This window comes from Rhamphochromis longiceps, linkage group LG9 (genome assembly GCF_057381845.1).
Source record: "Rhamphochromis longiceps isolate RC_006_pf linkage group LG9, R_longiceps_female_GT1.1, whole genome shotgun sequence".
In the NCBI taxonomy this organism is placed as follows: domain Eukaryota; kingdom Metazoa; phylum Chordata; class Actinopteri; order Cichliformes; family Cichlidae; genus Rhamphochromis; species Rhamphochromis longiceps.
Window position 1 is genome coordinate 4,005,299 of NC_140565.1, and position 15,370 is coordinate 4,020,668.

General features: G+C 42.2%; 1 protein-coding gene across 1 annotated transcript in view; it reads left to right on the top strand.

Annotated features, from left to right (window-relative positions):
• Nucleotides 1-15,370, top strand: part of LOC146661558 (uncharacterized) — an 86,645-nt gene that overhangs the window by 50,215 nt on the left and 21,060 nt on the right. The window contains exons 20-25 of the mRNA XM_085418053.1: nt 4,906-4,950; nt 5,035-5,088; nt 8,628-8,681; nt 10,838-10,891; nt 13,285-13,356; nt 13,788-13,823. Of these exons, the coding sequence (XP_085274179.1) occupies nt 4,906-4,950; nt 5,035-5,088; nt 8,628-8,681; nt 10,838-10,891; nt 13,285-13,356; nt 13,788-13,823 (315 nt within the window). The remainder of the gene's footprint in view (nt 1-4,905; nt 4,951-5,034; nt 5,089-8,627; nt 8,682-10,837; nt 10,892-13,284; nt 13,357-13,787; nt 13,824-15,370) is intronic.

The following is a 15,370-nucleotide window of genomic DNA, read 5'->3' on the forward strand; positions in this document are numbered from 1 at the left end:
CCCACAGGATCTTAGCTCGGTCATTCTCCACCACCCTTGGGGGCATCTCCCATTTTGACCTCGGGACTTCCAGGTTATACTCGGCACAGATGTTCCTGTACACTATGCCGGCCACTTGGTTATGGCGTTCCATGTATGCCTTGCCTGCTAGCATCTTGCACCCTGCTGTTATGTGCTGGATTGTCTCTGGGGCATCTTTACACAGCCTGCACCTGGGGTCTTGCCTGGTGTGATAGACCCCAGCCTCTATGGATCTTGTACTCAGAGCTTGTTCTTGTGCTGCCATGATTAGTGCCTCTGTGCTGTCTTTCAGTCCAGCTTTGTCCAGCCACTGGTAGGATTTCTGGATATCAGCCACCTCCTCTATCTGCCGGTGGTACATACCGTGCAGGGGCCTGTCCTTCCATGATGGTTCCTCGTCTCCCTCCTCTTTCTTGGGTTTCTGCTGCCTGAGGTATTCACTGAGCACTCGGTCAGTTGGGGCCATCTTCCCAATGTATTCTTGGATGTTCGTTGTCTCATCCTGGACTGTGGTGCTGACACTCACCAGTCCCCGGCCCCCTTCCTTCCGCTTAGCGTACAGCCTCAGGGTGCTGGACTTGGGGTGAAACCCTCGATGCATGGTAAGGAGCTTTCTTGTCTTTATGTCAGTGGCTTCTATCTCCTCCTTTGGCCAGCCTATTACCCCAGCAGGGTACCTGATCACGGGCAGGGCGTACGTGTTGATGGCCCGGATCTTGTTCTTACCATTCAGCTGACTCCTCAGGACTTGCCTGACCCTCTGCAGGTACTTGGTGGTTGCAGCCTTTCTAGCGGCCTCTTCATGGTTCCCATTTGCCTGCGGGATCCCCAGGTACTTGTAACTGTCCTCTATGTCTGCAATATTGCCTTCTGGTAGTTCAATCCCCTCAGTTCTGACTACCTTCCCTCTCTTTGTTACCATCCGACTACACTTCTCCAGTCCGAACGACATTCCAATGTCATTGCTGTATAGCCTGGTAGTGTGGATCAGTGAATCGATGTCTCGTTCACTCTTGGCATACAGCTTGATGTCATCCATGTACAGGAGGTGGCTGACAACTGCTCCGTTCTGTAGTCGGTATCCGTAGCCAGTCTTGTTAATGATCTCACTGAGGGGGTTCAGGCCTATGCAGAACAGCAGTGGGGACAGAGCATCTCCTTGTTAGATCCCGCACTTGATGGTGACTTGTGCTATGGGCTTGGAGTTGGCCTCTAGTGTTGTACGCCACATCCCCATTGAGTTCCTGATGAAGGCTCTTAGGGTCCCATTGATCTTGTACAATTCTAGGCATTCCAGTATCCAGCTGTGGGGCATTGAGTCATAGGCCTTCTTGTAATCAATCCAGGCAGTGCAGTGCAGTGTGTATATATATATGTATATATATATATATATATATATATATATATATATATATATATATATATATATATATATATATATATATATATTTGTTCGACATGAGAAGCAAGGTGCGAAACAACTGTCTGCTCCTTTCTGGCTCTGCTAATGGCCAAGATGTGAAAAAGAACATGAAATTAGTACTTGAGCCCAGAAAGACATCAGAACAGTGTTCACTGAGGTCAGCGATCCAAGGAGCTGTGGGTCATCTCTCACGAACAAATGAAAAATGAAAAGTCCACTTTCAGCCGCTGCTTTGGCCCCTTTTGCTAATTAGAAAAAATGCTGGTTTACAGCACTTTATTCATATTTTCACCCCAAATTCTGTTTATACATGTTTGTTTTATAACACGTCATTTAGATTTATACTTACTAAGGTGCATATTTCATGTGTGCTTGTGTTGTTTGCTGTCTGTTTCATGCAGCAGTCTCCTATGGGAGCCAGTTTTTTTGAAGCTTGAGCCATATTTCCGAATTAAAGCCGGCGTACATCGCCCTTTGAGCTTTTTTCTTTAATCGTTTTTTTCCTACTTGCTCAAATCCATGTATTAAATATAAATTCCAGCTCCACAACAGCGAAACACCAGAATGAGCCCTTTTTATTTTCATTTTAGAGCCAACAGAAACACACATACAAACAATCTTACTGCCATTTTATGGACTTTAGTGACTGTATTGCAGAGTTAGGTGTAATGGATTACCATGTAGTACTAATTTACAAATTGGGCGTGTTTGTAGCTTGAATATACTTTTATATGAGGCAGTGAGGCAGACAGAAATACACTCGGGTTTATTTATATGGGAAGTTTACAAGTTTACTTGAAAACAATCTCAGGCTGCTGTAACATCCTGTAGCTCCTCATGTTTGCACTTCTACATCCTACGTCTGTAAATGTAAATGAGTGGTAAAACTCATCACTGCCATAGCCCACAACCACACACACTTCCACTTTTTAACAGGACACATATACACACAAAGTGTGAAGCTAGTTTTTCCACAGCTGCACGTGCTGATATCCAGACACCAAGTAGCATTTTGCTGATGCATTGCTTGCAAAAAAGTCTATTGCAGTGGATACCCACATTTACAAGTGAGCGCACACTGCAGGCAGTATCGCGTGCTGAACAGCTCCCCACTGCTTCCCAAAGCCAAACCCTCTCTTTCCGATCAAGCTGGTTTACACATGCAAGGCTGGTGAATGTAGGTTTTATTATTGTAAGTAGTTTTACCATGCTGTGTTGTCCCAGTAGTTATGGCCTTGTAACAGAGGTCCTGCACAGAACTGTCTCCATGTCCATGTTAAGCTGTCTGATTACCACACAGTCCTAGCTATAGACACATAAGATCTTTAGTGATGACAGCTGGGCTCAAGGTGATTTTCTTTAGTCTTCTTTGGCTGAATAAATAGGATTGTTTGTGAGTTATAGGATGCTTTCATTAAAATCTATTGGAACTTTGCTAAAAACTCTTTATTAGACATGCAAAGCTTCTCTGAGCTTCTGTGTGGTCAGAATGTGAAGCCATGTGAAGTCAAAAGCAAAGTAATTTGTCACATGCTTAAATGAATCTGGCTCCTAATAAGAAATAGTTCTGCTAACCAACCATCAGGTCAACAGTTAAAGAGTAACGTGCTTCACTCTCCTCCTCCTGATTCACCAAACTCATCCTCCCAGTTTGGTGACCTGACCGTCGGTGTTACTCAGCTCCACTACCCCAGAATCCAGCTTTAGGTCCTTTTCTAGATGCCAACGTCTGTTCTAAAATGATATTCATTCATTTTATTCATATATTTACAGAGCGATATGCAAGTACAGGCAGTACTGTTGTACCCAGTGTTTGACCTTTAATCAAAGGAAGACCTGTCAAGTACAAAAACATGAATGTCTCCATCATAAAGGTTCATCTGAAACAGAACTTGGTACAACACTGAAATCGATGCTATCCTTAAGGAAACGAGTGCGATACCATGCTGCAAGTTAGGCGTGATTCTCCAACACGTCTCTATGTGGTATCGGCTTGTTTTTCCTGTTCCAGCTGTGAGATTAGAGCTGTGGTTACTAACATATGAATCTAATCTCTGTGCACCTGCGATATATCAAAGCTGTTTGTGCTGCAGCACTTTTCTTGTCTCTCAGTCCATCTGTCATTCCACCCTTTCCCTGTTTGGCCCTCTGCTCACTTCAAGGTGAAAGTATGATGGTGTTTCAGGCTCGCGGCATTGTTGAAAGATGGATGAGAATGATGAATGTTCTAATGCAGGACCCGCTTCACTCTTTGTGTTTATGTATTGGTTTTAAGGTTAGAGTACTTGTTGTCTCCCTGGCCATCTTATTGGTACCTTAACTCTTTCTCTCTTGAATGCCTGTTAAAGTTATTGTCTAATGTGGTCTTTATTGGGAAAGAGTTAAACCAGTTGCTGAAATACTAAAACACTTCCACGTAGAAAGATTAGGAAAGACGACAGGAAGCAAACAGGATGTGTTTTTGATGAGATGGCCCTGATGTTGTCTCTGAATCAAAGCCTGTATGTCACACACCTGCCCGTGTCCACATTTATCAGCCTTATTTTACACAGCTGACTCTATTACACACTTACACAACCACAACTAATTTATCTGCATCAGTAAAGATTCACACTGGGAATCCAAAGTATGCTGATACACCAGTGCACACTTAACAGGTGGGAAGTCAGTGCTTCAATAATTCTGCATCTCTTTAATCAGAGCATTGTGTAACGTAACCACCTAGTGATAATTACCTCAATCAGGTTAAATTATTATATCTACAAAGTTTTTCCAAGCAGAATCCAAGAACCACCACTGTTAGCTGTAGTGGAAGATGAACACCAGCGTGAGCTGAATGCTTGAATGCTGGAACGTGAACAGTTGCCTCCTGCATATGCAGACAGCTGTAGTGACAACAGCAGAACCTTATTTGAGCTGGACAGCTTACGTTTGATCTCTGAAACAGCAGTTTACAAAAAAAGTTCTCTATTCAAGATCTGTTCGCCCGCTCGGTCTGGAGCTCTCACTCATTCTGCAAAGGCTTTAACAAAAAGAGTCTAACAGACGGAGCTGAAGGCGAACGTTCTGTCAGCTGCTCTTTCTGATGACACACGATTTTCAAGCTAAACTTTCAAAGCCAGTGATGATGAATCACTAAGATGGTGAGAATACAGGAACATTTGGAGCAATATATATGTCCTCTATACAATTTACATATTTAGTGAAGCAGCAGTGGAATTATTTAGAAAACTGTCATAACAAAGCCCATATTTCATTATCAGACACTGGCTCCCACCGTTTCACAGTTTCAAATATAAACTCGATCTTTATTTGACATCTGTAGACAGTTACTACATCATTGTCACATTAGCTTTGCATGTCAATGTTTTGAACAAAAATAAAATGCAGTTCACTGAAGCTGAGCTGAAGACTAAATACAGCTTTATGTAATCATGTCCTTCTGTTACTGTAATCCACAGGGGGCGCGGGGACCTCCTGGTGAACCAGGTCAACAGGTACCTCTGGTAAACTCTGAAACTAACTCGTGTCAGAACTGTTGGTGACACAAGTTGGTGACCTTAACTCATTTCTTGTGTTCTTGCATTTAGGGTGAAAAGGGGTTGCCTGGCCCACAAGGTCCCCCTGGAATAAAGGGAACACTGGTTAGTATGACATCTCTTTTCATTTGCTTCCACTTTTTAAAATGTTTCTTCAAGTATTCACAGCAAATTAGGACATTGTTAACTAATGAACATCCCTCAGGTCGCCCAATAAATCACTGAGGGATATGATTAGGGTAGCCACGTTAAATAAAAAGGTTTCAGAGACTACAGCTTTTAAAAAAAGTCCCTTGCATGCATTCTGCCTTTAAAGCTCTTCTAAGATTTCTGATTGAATACGCCAAATACACAAAAATTCCTTATAAAGGGGTAGATGTTAGCTTGAATGCTATCTTTAATATGTTCACTTGAAACCTGATGCATGTTAAGGTCAGTGATGACCCTCTCCGTATGGGCTACTGGATCAACTTTGCAACTGATCAATCAAGTTGTCTGAGTATTCTGAGTTAGCATTAGCCCAGAAGCTAGCTAATGCTATTAAAAGCTATCACTAGCAAACCAGCATGACAAATGTCACCTGCAACAGTAACTTGATTGCTTACCATTTGTTGCAGAAGTTAATTTTATATAAACACATTTTTTCCTCACGCAAAATTGCAACAACAACATGATTGGTTAGTTGCAATGTTGACCCTGGTGGTTAATAAAATGATGCAGGAACAACACCAACACAAGGATGTCAGATACACCAGCGGTCCCCAACCCCCGGGCCTCGGACCGGTACCGGTCCGTGAGTCGTTTGGTACCGGGCCGTGAGAGTTGAGGCTCAGGTGTGAAATGTATGGTTTTCAGGGTTTTTATCGGTGTTCAGCGTGATTTTGTTATCGTTTTTCTCGTTGACTCTGTTTTCCTGGGTCTTTTCACGTGTGTTATGAATAAATCTTCTTTTTTTGGTACCGGTACTAGTTTTATTTTGTTGTATTTATCCGCGACACCTTAAAGGCCGGTCCATGAAAATATTGTCGGCCATAAACCGGTCCATGGCGCAAAAAAGGTTGGGGACCGCTGAGATACACCATATATAAAATTATTCTCCAAAGTTTTGGCAATTAGGGGATAAATGCTCTAATCATTTAAACTGACACACATCAACAGCTGTTTAGTATTCTTACAGAAAAAGACCTTATTGCTGTTCTTTTAAAAATATAGGGTTGCAAACCTCAGAGTTTAAGATATTAATACCACAGTGAACATAGTTCCTTAGGCTACTTTGTAAAAGTGCAATCACAGCAAAACATTTGTCTTAGCTTTTCTCTCGTCTATAGAGGCTCCTACTTTTACACAGCAAAATCTCCAGTGTTAAATTAACACTGGAGAGTGTCTATATGGGTCCACACCTCTAAGTGTTAAATACAACACTGTTGAGTGTTAAATTAACACTTTTGACAGTGTTATATGTTTAAAAGTAACCTAGTCAGTTTTGAAGATTAACAATGGCTAACACTGAGCAGTGCTGATTTTCTAACACTGGAATATTTCTAACATTTTGAGTTATTTTCCAGTGCTAATTTAACACTGGAGATTTTGCTGTGTAGAATCACAGTATCCAACATCATTTTTTCACCATATGTGTCTGCAAAACAAAATATTTCGGACTCAGAATGAGTCTTTGTGCAGTTTTATGTGTGCCATCTCCAGAACACGGCCGTCCCTGCGGTTAGCTCATAATGAGATCATTAATTTAGCCACGGATCCTTATGAATCCATTCACTGATTTATTTGGCAATATCATTAAAGCTGCAAGTGCCTGTTGCTGTAGACCAAAAGTCAGACCAGCATGTGCTGTGGGTTATAGCTGTACACACAGTATGGAGACCCCCCCTCTGGTAAACAAGATTACACACAGAGAAATGCAATTACAGCAGAGCCTGGAGAGCACACGCTGCTCAGTGATAATGGCTGGACACGTTGTTCACAGCTTTGTCACCCTCCTATGGCCAGAGTGGGACAGTACAGCTGGAGTGAGGGAGGGTCTCAGTGAATCGCGCTGAGACCTAAGGACACATCTACACTGCAGAAAACTGAATCAGACATGAGATTAATGGCAGATATTTTCTGCATTGGTCTGTTTTTTGCAGACTGCTCTACAATGTGAGGCTGCACAAAGGTCACCTTTCCACAACCACCAGCTTCATCTTTGAGTCTTCATCCTCCTCTTCCTATTTGTGTCAGTACAACAGAACCCAGCTATGACGTTATGCCTGCAGTGGGCCTCTGACTTATCTGACACACACAACACATATACACACAAATACACGCACACTGAGTCAAGAGGGAGGAGGGAAGTGTGTGGGCGGGATGAGCCACCCCTTGTAACTAGGCAACCACATACATTCTTGTGATTATAAAATATACAGAGATTTCAAACTTACTGTTAGCTGACCCAGTTGACACCCATTATGTTTGGCATTTCCAATGTGCCTGTTTGTGCTTTGGCTCCTTATATATCATGTACAGTCATGTGTTTCCTCCAACTTGCTGGATAAGTAAATACATTCAGGTAGCCTCTGGTTGTGACAGGTGAAGTACCTTAAGCCTGCATTCTTTCCCACTGGCCAGGTGGGGATAATATTTGAGATGTTCCAAAAGAAAAATGTCATTCCCTGACTGGTGGGCACTGGTTTTGGAGGTTGCTGGCTTGCTGGACAAAATCTTTGCACAGAAGGTGCTGCACCAAAAACCTCCTTGTTCTGGTTGCGAGCAGAGTTGCAGGGTTGACACTAGATTTTCACATTTGTCTGCAAACACACAGTAACTCTGAGCTGACAGCTGATGGCCCCCGAAGGATGCTGATTGCGACATAACTAAAATCACCCCCAGTGCACCCATCATGTTTGCATTTTACAAAGTATCCCAAATTTTGGGAGTTGGTTTTGTGACATCAGCATATCCACGTGCAATCACTGCTTTTTACATTCAATGGATGATCCAGAATATATGGAGAAACTTAAATAATACAAAGTAAAACATCAAATTTCTATTTGACAATAAACAGATATTTACTGGAATAGCATAACACATAACAGAGTTAGAAACAGATCAATTCCAGCTCCGTTTCTGCAGCCTGTATCTGCAGACACACGAATCAGCAGTAACAGCGATAAGTGTATTGGGTATTTTTTTGCCTTTTCCTATCTTGACTGTTAATAAAAGAGCTCTGCTGCCTGTTCCTCCCTTACAGTCTCGCATATTTCAGGACGGTAGAATTTATTTGTGTTTTTTTTTCCTGTTGTGAAGGCATGTGGGAAGATAGAGCAGCTAACACACAGCTTCAAGCTGCGCTCTTGATACAGCAGAATGCTTTGTTGAATATGCAAACTCTGTGTGTGTTTACGCACACCACTGTCCAAATGTAGATGCCCTGTGTGTGTGTGTGTGTGTGTGTTCCTGGTGTGAGTGGACCTGAGCCATCTCATTTCTCCCTCAGTGCCTCCTGACTAAGCCGTCACGCACTCTGTCACATTCAGCCCAAAGCGCTGTGTCTGTCTCTTTCATCTCATTCTCTCTCTCTCTCCTCCTCCTTCCCTTGCTCTCTCACCCCCATCCTGCTCCCCCTCCCCCTAATGTTTGTCTCCATCCAGGGAGCCCCAGGGCCCCGGGGGCCGCCTGGAGAGATTGGCCGAGATGGTCCCAAGGTCTGTGTGTTGAATGTTTTGAATTAGTTATTATGCTAATGGCCTGCTACTCCCCAGCCGCTTGGCTATTCTCAGCCCGTTCTGATGTTGCACCCTTCCTCTCCTCTTGATGTTCCCGTGGAGAAAAGCGCATTTTTCTAAGCAGGAGTCAAACTGTTTGGAATCAGTGTGTAGATGTTTCTGAATAAATGCCAAAGATGGTTCATACTTTTGACTCTTAATGTGCAGATACTCAAATTTCTTTACAGCAAAAGCATTTGTGCAGAATTAGGCTTCACACTATGAACTCATTTAGGTGCTTATACACAAATTACACAAGCCTAATTGCTATTGCACTTGTGTAAAGTTGGATAATTTCAAAGAGACAAATTCAAACCAGATTGTTCAAAATCAAAAACTGTTTTTTTTTTTAACTTGTGTGAAAAAGCTTCAGAAATTAGATCAGTCTGAGGCTCCTCACAGAGACCAGCACAGGGGGCATGAGGACACGTTCATATTTCTCTGACCTTGAAATGCATATTTCCTAGCCCTTTGGAATTTGTATACTCAGCACAGCATGCATGGCACAAAGATGGAAGGAAAGGAGGGGTAGAAGATGATTTCATGCATATCAAGGTGAAAATGGCCTCTTTGCTGTTGTGCTGAGCAGGAAAATGCTGCTTGATAAAGTGGTCATGCCAACCTATCTGTAAGGCAACATAAATAGACATTAGTCAGTGAGATTAGACTTGTATCATTAAAGCAGTCTGTACTGAGCCCAGTATATTTGTTGTAAAGGCTTACATGCACAGTGAATGCAGGTGAAGGCCTCCTTGCCTTCGCATCACCCCATTAAATTCCTGGAAACTTCCGAGGGCCTCTTAATATACCAGGAACACGTGATGAGAAACGAGGAGCTGGGGTTGGACAGTCTGCTTAGTTTGTATTGATTCAGGGGCATCTGTTAGTAGAATTGTTTGAGATTCATAATCATGTTGTTATAGATGTAAGTATGCAGAGCATGAGCTATTTATTGAGTTCTCCTTTCACAAAGCCAGATATGTTGTGCTGCCATGTTTCTAAAGTAGTAACTGATCCTTGAGAGGAACTTTTACACGTTAACTTAAAGATTTAATTTTATTTGAAATCCCTGCCAAACAGCACAAGTCTGAGCCGTCTCTCACTCGTCACAGTGTGACCGTGTGAACGCTTAGACGACTATAACCAAATCACTGTTCTGCTTGAAACCAGTGGATGTGACCGCGAGGTCTAAGATTAAGTTTAAATTCATCAATCAAGCTAAACAGATGACTGAGTTCATTTGTTACTGTGCTGTACTCAAGCACAGTTGTGGCAGTGTTTACTATAGTAGAGGTGCAATGGGAAAGCAATATTAGTGTTAGCTAGTGTTATTGTTAGCCACTGTAGATGCCTACAGCACACACCTCTTATACATTAACATTTTCAGCACAAACATGACCAGGAAACTGTAAGATTCTGAGAAAGGTTTGAATATCACGCTTCTCTCTATTTCTTTAAATATAGGATGACAATGTGAAGTGAATGTGAAAATGTAGTCATATAAATTATGCACATTGTATCCTTAAGAAAACACAAGGCTCCTAAAAAGGAAGCAACTTTTGTAGTTTTGCTTGGTGAAGCTTCCAAACAGAAGGTGCAGCACATAAAACCTCTTTCAGCTAATTCAGTTCTGCGATTGAAGACGGCATAAAAGTAAGCGCAATCAACTCCATATCGACCAGCTGCAGCATTAAAATAGTGCTTGCAAGCAGCACAGTGTTTGTAATACTCAAATTCCCACATTGGCACTGACAGCACTGGTGCTTGGAAAAGCTCTCTGTCCTCTAAATTTAGTCAGACACTTTTGTGATGTGCTACTCTGATTAGCACAGCTGGTTAACAGGGACGAGAACAGTAATGGGACTGGCTGAGAGGATTGTGATGAATCACTGTGCTGTGTGATTTATATTCACCTTCACTCATCTCCTTTGCAGCATGTGCAGCTATATGAATGCAAATAGCAGCCATGCACTGATGTGCCCTCCATGACCCTTGTGCCTGTCTTGATCTTCAAAAACTGCATCAGAGCTGAGAATGTGGGTAACAGATGACCCTCAGCAGTACGCTCAGACAGATGTTGTGTGTGTTTCATTTAGGGGAGCTGTGGAGATCCAGGAGTGGTTGGTCCTGTTGGTCCACCAGGCCTGACGGTGAGTGGGGGGCTACCTTTGTGTTGCGCTTATGTCGACAAAAAAGCCGTTTATGTAAACAGTGAGAGCAAATGAGTGAAAACTGAAGGTATAATGAACCAGAAGGTCCAACACAGCATCTCAGTGCATCATGGCATGCCCTCCTAGGCTACGTCCACACGTACCCAGGTGTTTTTGAAAACGCCGATTTTTCTATGCATTTGCACCTTTCGTCCACACGTAAACGGCGTCTTCGCTCACTGAAAACGGAGATTTTTAAAAACGCCTGCCAGGGTGGATATTTTTGAAAACTCTGTTTTTGCATTTACGTGTGGACGAGGAAAACGGAGAAAACGGAGAAAACGCAGCGCCTTTTTTGACGTCACACTGTGCGCCACGTTATTGTTTCGGTGAAATGAATTTCTACAATACTGTTACTGTTACTTGTAATCTCTGCAGTGTTTAAATGCTTACATATACACACAGTTACTGTCCCTCCACACAGACGACTGGTTCTGCTTCTATGCCCCATCTTTGTTTACTATTTCCCACCGAGGCTTCTAGACTTCTGATTGGCCAACATTTCTACACGGTTAGGAATATAGCGCCACCTGCTGCTTTGGCATGTTCATAGCAGCGTTTTCCTTCATTTCTGCCTTTACGTGTGGACGGGATTATTTTTTAAAACGAAAACGGAAAATCTCCATTTTCAAAAATACCCGTGTACGTGTGGACGTAGCCCTAGTCTCAAACTGAAGGTCATGGTACATATACCAAAAAGACAATGACCTCAAGCGTACTTCAAAGCTTTCCAAAGACTATTTGACCAGTAAAAAGGAACACTGGAAATGGAAGTGTGACTTGAATCCACAGATTTGAGATGCAATGGATTCAAAGATAGCAAACAAGCCAGCGTCCGGGAACAGCCTGGAACTATTTGGACCTTAATAATAAACGATACTATCGAAAGTCCAAAAAACGCTGCCAGCAGTAATGACAGCTATTATCAAGGCCAAAGGAAGGCATGTAAAATATGAACTTTTATGGTTATTATATGAAAATAAGGACTGCTTACTGGTTTCATTTTGTTATTTGCCTAATAAATAATATCATTTTCAGTTTTAAACAATTCTTTTTTTCTTCTAATATATTTGGGGTTTCTTGAATGTTTTTATGACAGGTGGTCTAGTAACTCTGTTAAGCACTGCCATATAACGTCATTCTTAGCGTTGCTAAAAAGGCCATTTTAAGCATTTTCTATTATGTTTCTGTTTTTTTAGTCGCTGTTGGGTCTATTAACACTTTTTGTTGTTTTCTTATTTTGACATGTCCCCATGACCTGTTCTGCAGACTCCTGCTGAGATTAAATACAAAAACGTGATGATAGATGAGACGTCTGTTGATCTGCACAAGTATAAACATTAACACACTGCCTGATATTCAGGCCTCCAATGTGCTTTGGTGGGTCCTGCGGCACAAGTGGACTCAAAATTGTACAATAATGCTAAATGTATTTATTACTTCATCAGATTACGTCTCACATGTCTATGAATAGTTTAGTGTTGAAATGAATTCAGTTCATTAATATATTATTAAAACAAGACATCGACTTCACCAGTTTTTTTTTAACCAAGGGCTCAATCCACATGTCCATGCTTTGCTTGTTGCATTGTGGACTTAACAGGCCAATCTACTCACAAGAAAATGTTTATAATATATTTGTGTTTTTGAAGCATGAAGCAAACCTGACCAAGTAGTTTTGCTTCCTAATCCTAAACCTAAGCATTCGGTGTTTGAGGTTCAAACACAATAGCAACATAAAGTGAAGTTTCATCTGTGTTTGCCTAACACAAAGATACAGCAAACATGACGATATTTGCACAATCCCCCAGTTCCAGCAGTTCCAGCCTACATAAAGGTGACAGTCTGATAATTCAGCATGAACCCACATTCCTGCTGTCAGCTCGTACTTATTTCACCAGCCTGGATCTTCCTGCTGAGTGACAGCAGCACTTTTTATGTCGCTTGTTCGTTAAGCAACATGTTACTGAAGAATTACGCCCACAAATGTCAACCGTTTAAAAAAAGAACCCAAGTTGTCTTTGCTGCTTAATTACAGGTACCTTTGTTATTTCCAAGGTGTCATCCTTCAAAGCACAATTTGCTTCAGCATTTTAGAAATGATAATTTCACAAGCAAAGGAACACTTGAAATGTCTTCGCTCAGATATCTTTATAAGCCACGTTTACCTACGCTGATGATTATCTGGAGCCCGAGGTATTTATTGACCACGTTCCAAAGATCCTGGCTTTAATGTGTCGGCTCTGTGCTGGACACCAAACAATCACAGACCTGGTTTACATTCTCTGCATCTTTTCTTTTCTCCCACATCACTGAAATGTTCACCCTCTCAGGGATCAAGTGGAGAACCAGGCGTTCCAGGGCTGCCAGGGGCCATGGGTCTGCCAGGGTTCAAAGGTCATAAGGTGAGAGTCAACTCGTGTAATTACATACAAAAAAACATGGTTTATTTGTCCATAATGAAGTCTTGAAAAGGCAGCAGAGGCAGCACTTGATGAATGATTTATGGCTCTAACTGTCAGGAGCTTACATGATTTACAAGCTGTACTGTGGAAATGTTGACAGCGTAACATAATACATGCTTGTTGATGTATTATTCATACTGTGCTTAGATGGCATGATTAATTTTAATGGTGCTGAAGGTTGTCCTTCACACTTCAAAAGCAGATGCCCAGACACATAAAGACACAATAAACAGCCCTGATCCAGAACATACGGCTGTGTTTGATGCGCAGTGTGCAATCCACAGGACATGTTGTTTCTCTCTGGTTAAGTCTTCGCGCTGTCGCCACAGTGTAACGTGGGCGTGCTCTAACACTCAGTGTTGTGTCATCAGGGGGAGAGAGGTGAACCTGGGTCCAAAGGAGCACAGGTACGGTCGGTGGCTTTTCTTCCCGACACTCATTCACAGTGTGGAATCACATCCAAACTAACCAGCTTCATGAGAACATACGATCCATCATGACTCCACAGACTCTAAGCTCCATCTCAGCACAAGTAGGTTTAGCTTAACTAAAGAACAGCATTAGTGATGCAGCGCTCCATCGATCGTGTTCTAGGGCCAAACAACCGTTAGCCTAGAGGTATGTTTCTGAATCATTTTCAACAAAAACACATGTGCCATGCTAATTCATGAAGCAGCGGGGTTATTAAAATATCTAGAAAAAGTGAGGTACCCTGTTAATCATTCTGTTTCATAACAACATAGTTTTTAGCAAACTTAAATACCCAGGGGCAGTATTCAAATATGTGAATGTGAAGTCAAAGTTTCAGCTAATAAATGTTAAACAACAATGACATGAATATAAAAGCAAAGAGAGCGACGCTCTGCCTTCTGCTTCTGCAGACGGGGCCAGAAACATGAAACTAGAGAAAAGCCAAAGGTTACACCGACAGCTCACTGGCTACAGCATTAGCATTATGATAAAACCAGTTTTGAAAAAAAGATTTTAGCACAATGGTTTCATGTGTTTGTTTGTGGCGTGGTATATCGCCGTGAAGTGGGAACAACAAACAGTTGTGATACTGTTGTTCCTGGGAAGGGGAATGTCAGGTTTTTGGTCAGTGGTCCTGACCTCTCATTGAGTCCCGTGATTGGTTAATCGGCGGTACATCTCCAGCTTTACTTATGTGGCATCATGTCAGATGAAAACAGCTGGTGCTGCATACCAGGGTCAGGACTTTACACTGTTATGGAGAGAAACAACAGTTTACCCACTGAGCAGTAGAGGACAAGGAAATCAGAGACATCAGAGGTTTACACAGGTGGACATCAGAGGTTTACACAGGTGGACATCAGAGGTTTACACAGGTAGACATTAGAGGTTTACAGAGGTGGACATTAGAGGTTTACAGAGGTGGACATCAGAGGTTTACAGAGGTGGACATCAGAGGTTTACACAGGTAGACATCAGAGGTTTACACAGGTAGACATCAGAGGTTTACACAGGTGGACATCAGAGGTTTACACAGGTAGACATCAGAGGTTTACACAGGTAGACATCAAAGGTTTACAGAGGTGGACATTAGAGGTTTACAGAGGTAGACATTAGAGGTTTACAGAGGTGGACATCAGAGGTTTACAGAGGTAGACATTAGAGGTTTACACAGGTAGACATCAGAGGTTTACACAGGTGGACATCAGAGGTTTACACAGGTGGACATCAGAGGTTTACACAGGTAGACATCAGAGGTTTACACAGGTAGACATCAAAGGTTTACAGAGGTGGACATTAGAGGTTTACAGAGGTGGACATCAGAGGTTTACAGAGGTAGACATTAGAGGTTTACACAGGTGGACATCAGAGGTTTACACAGGTGGACATCAGAGGTTTACACAGGTAGACATCAGAGGTTTACACAGGTAGACATCAGAGGTTTACACAGGTAGACATTAGAGGTTTACAGAGGTAGACATCA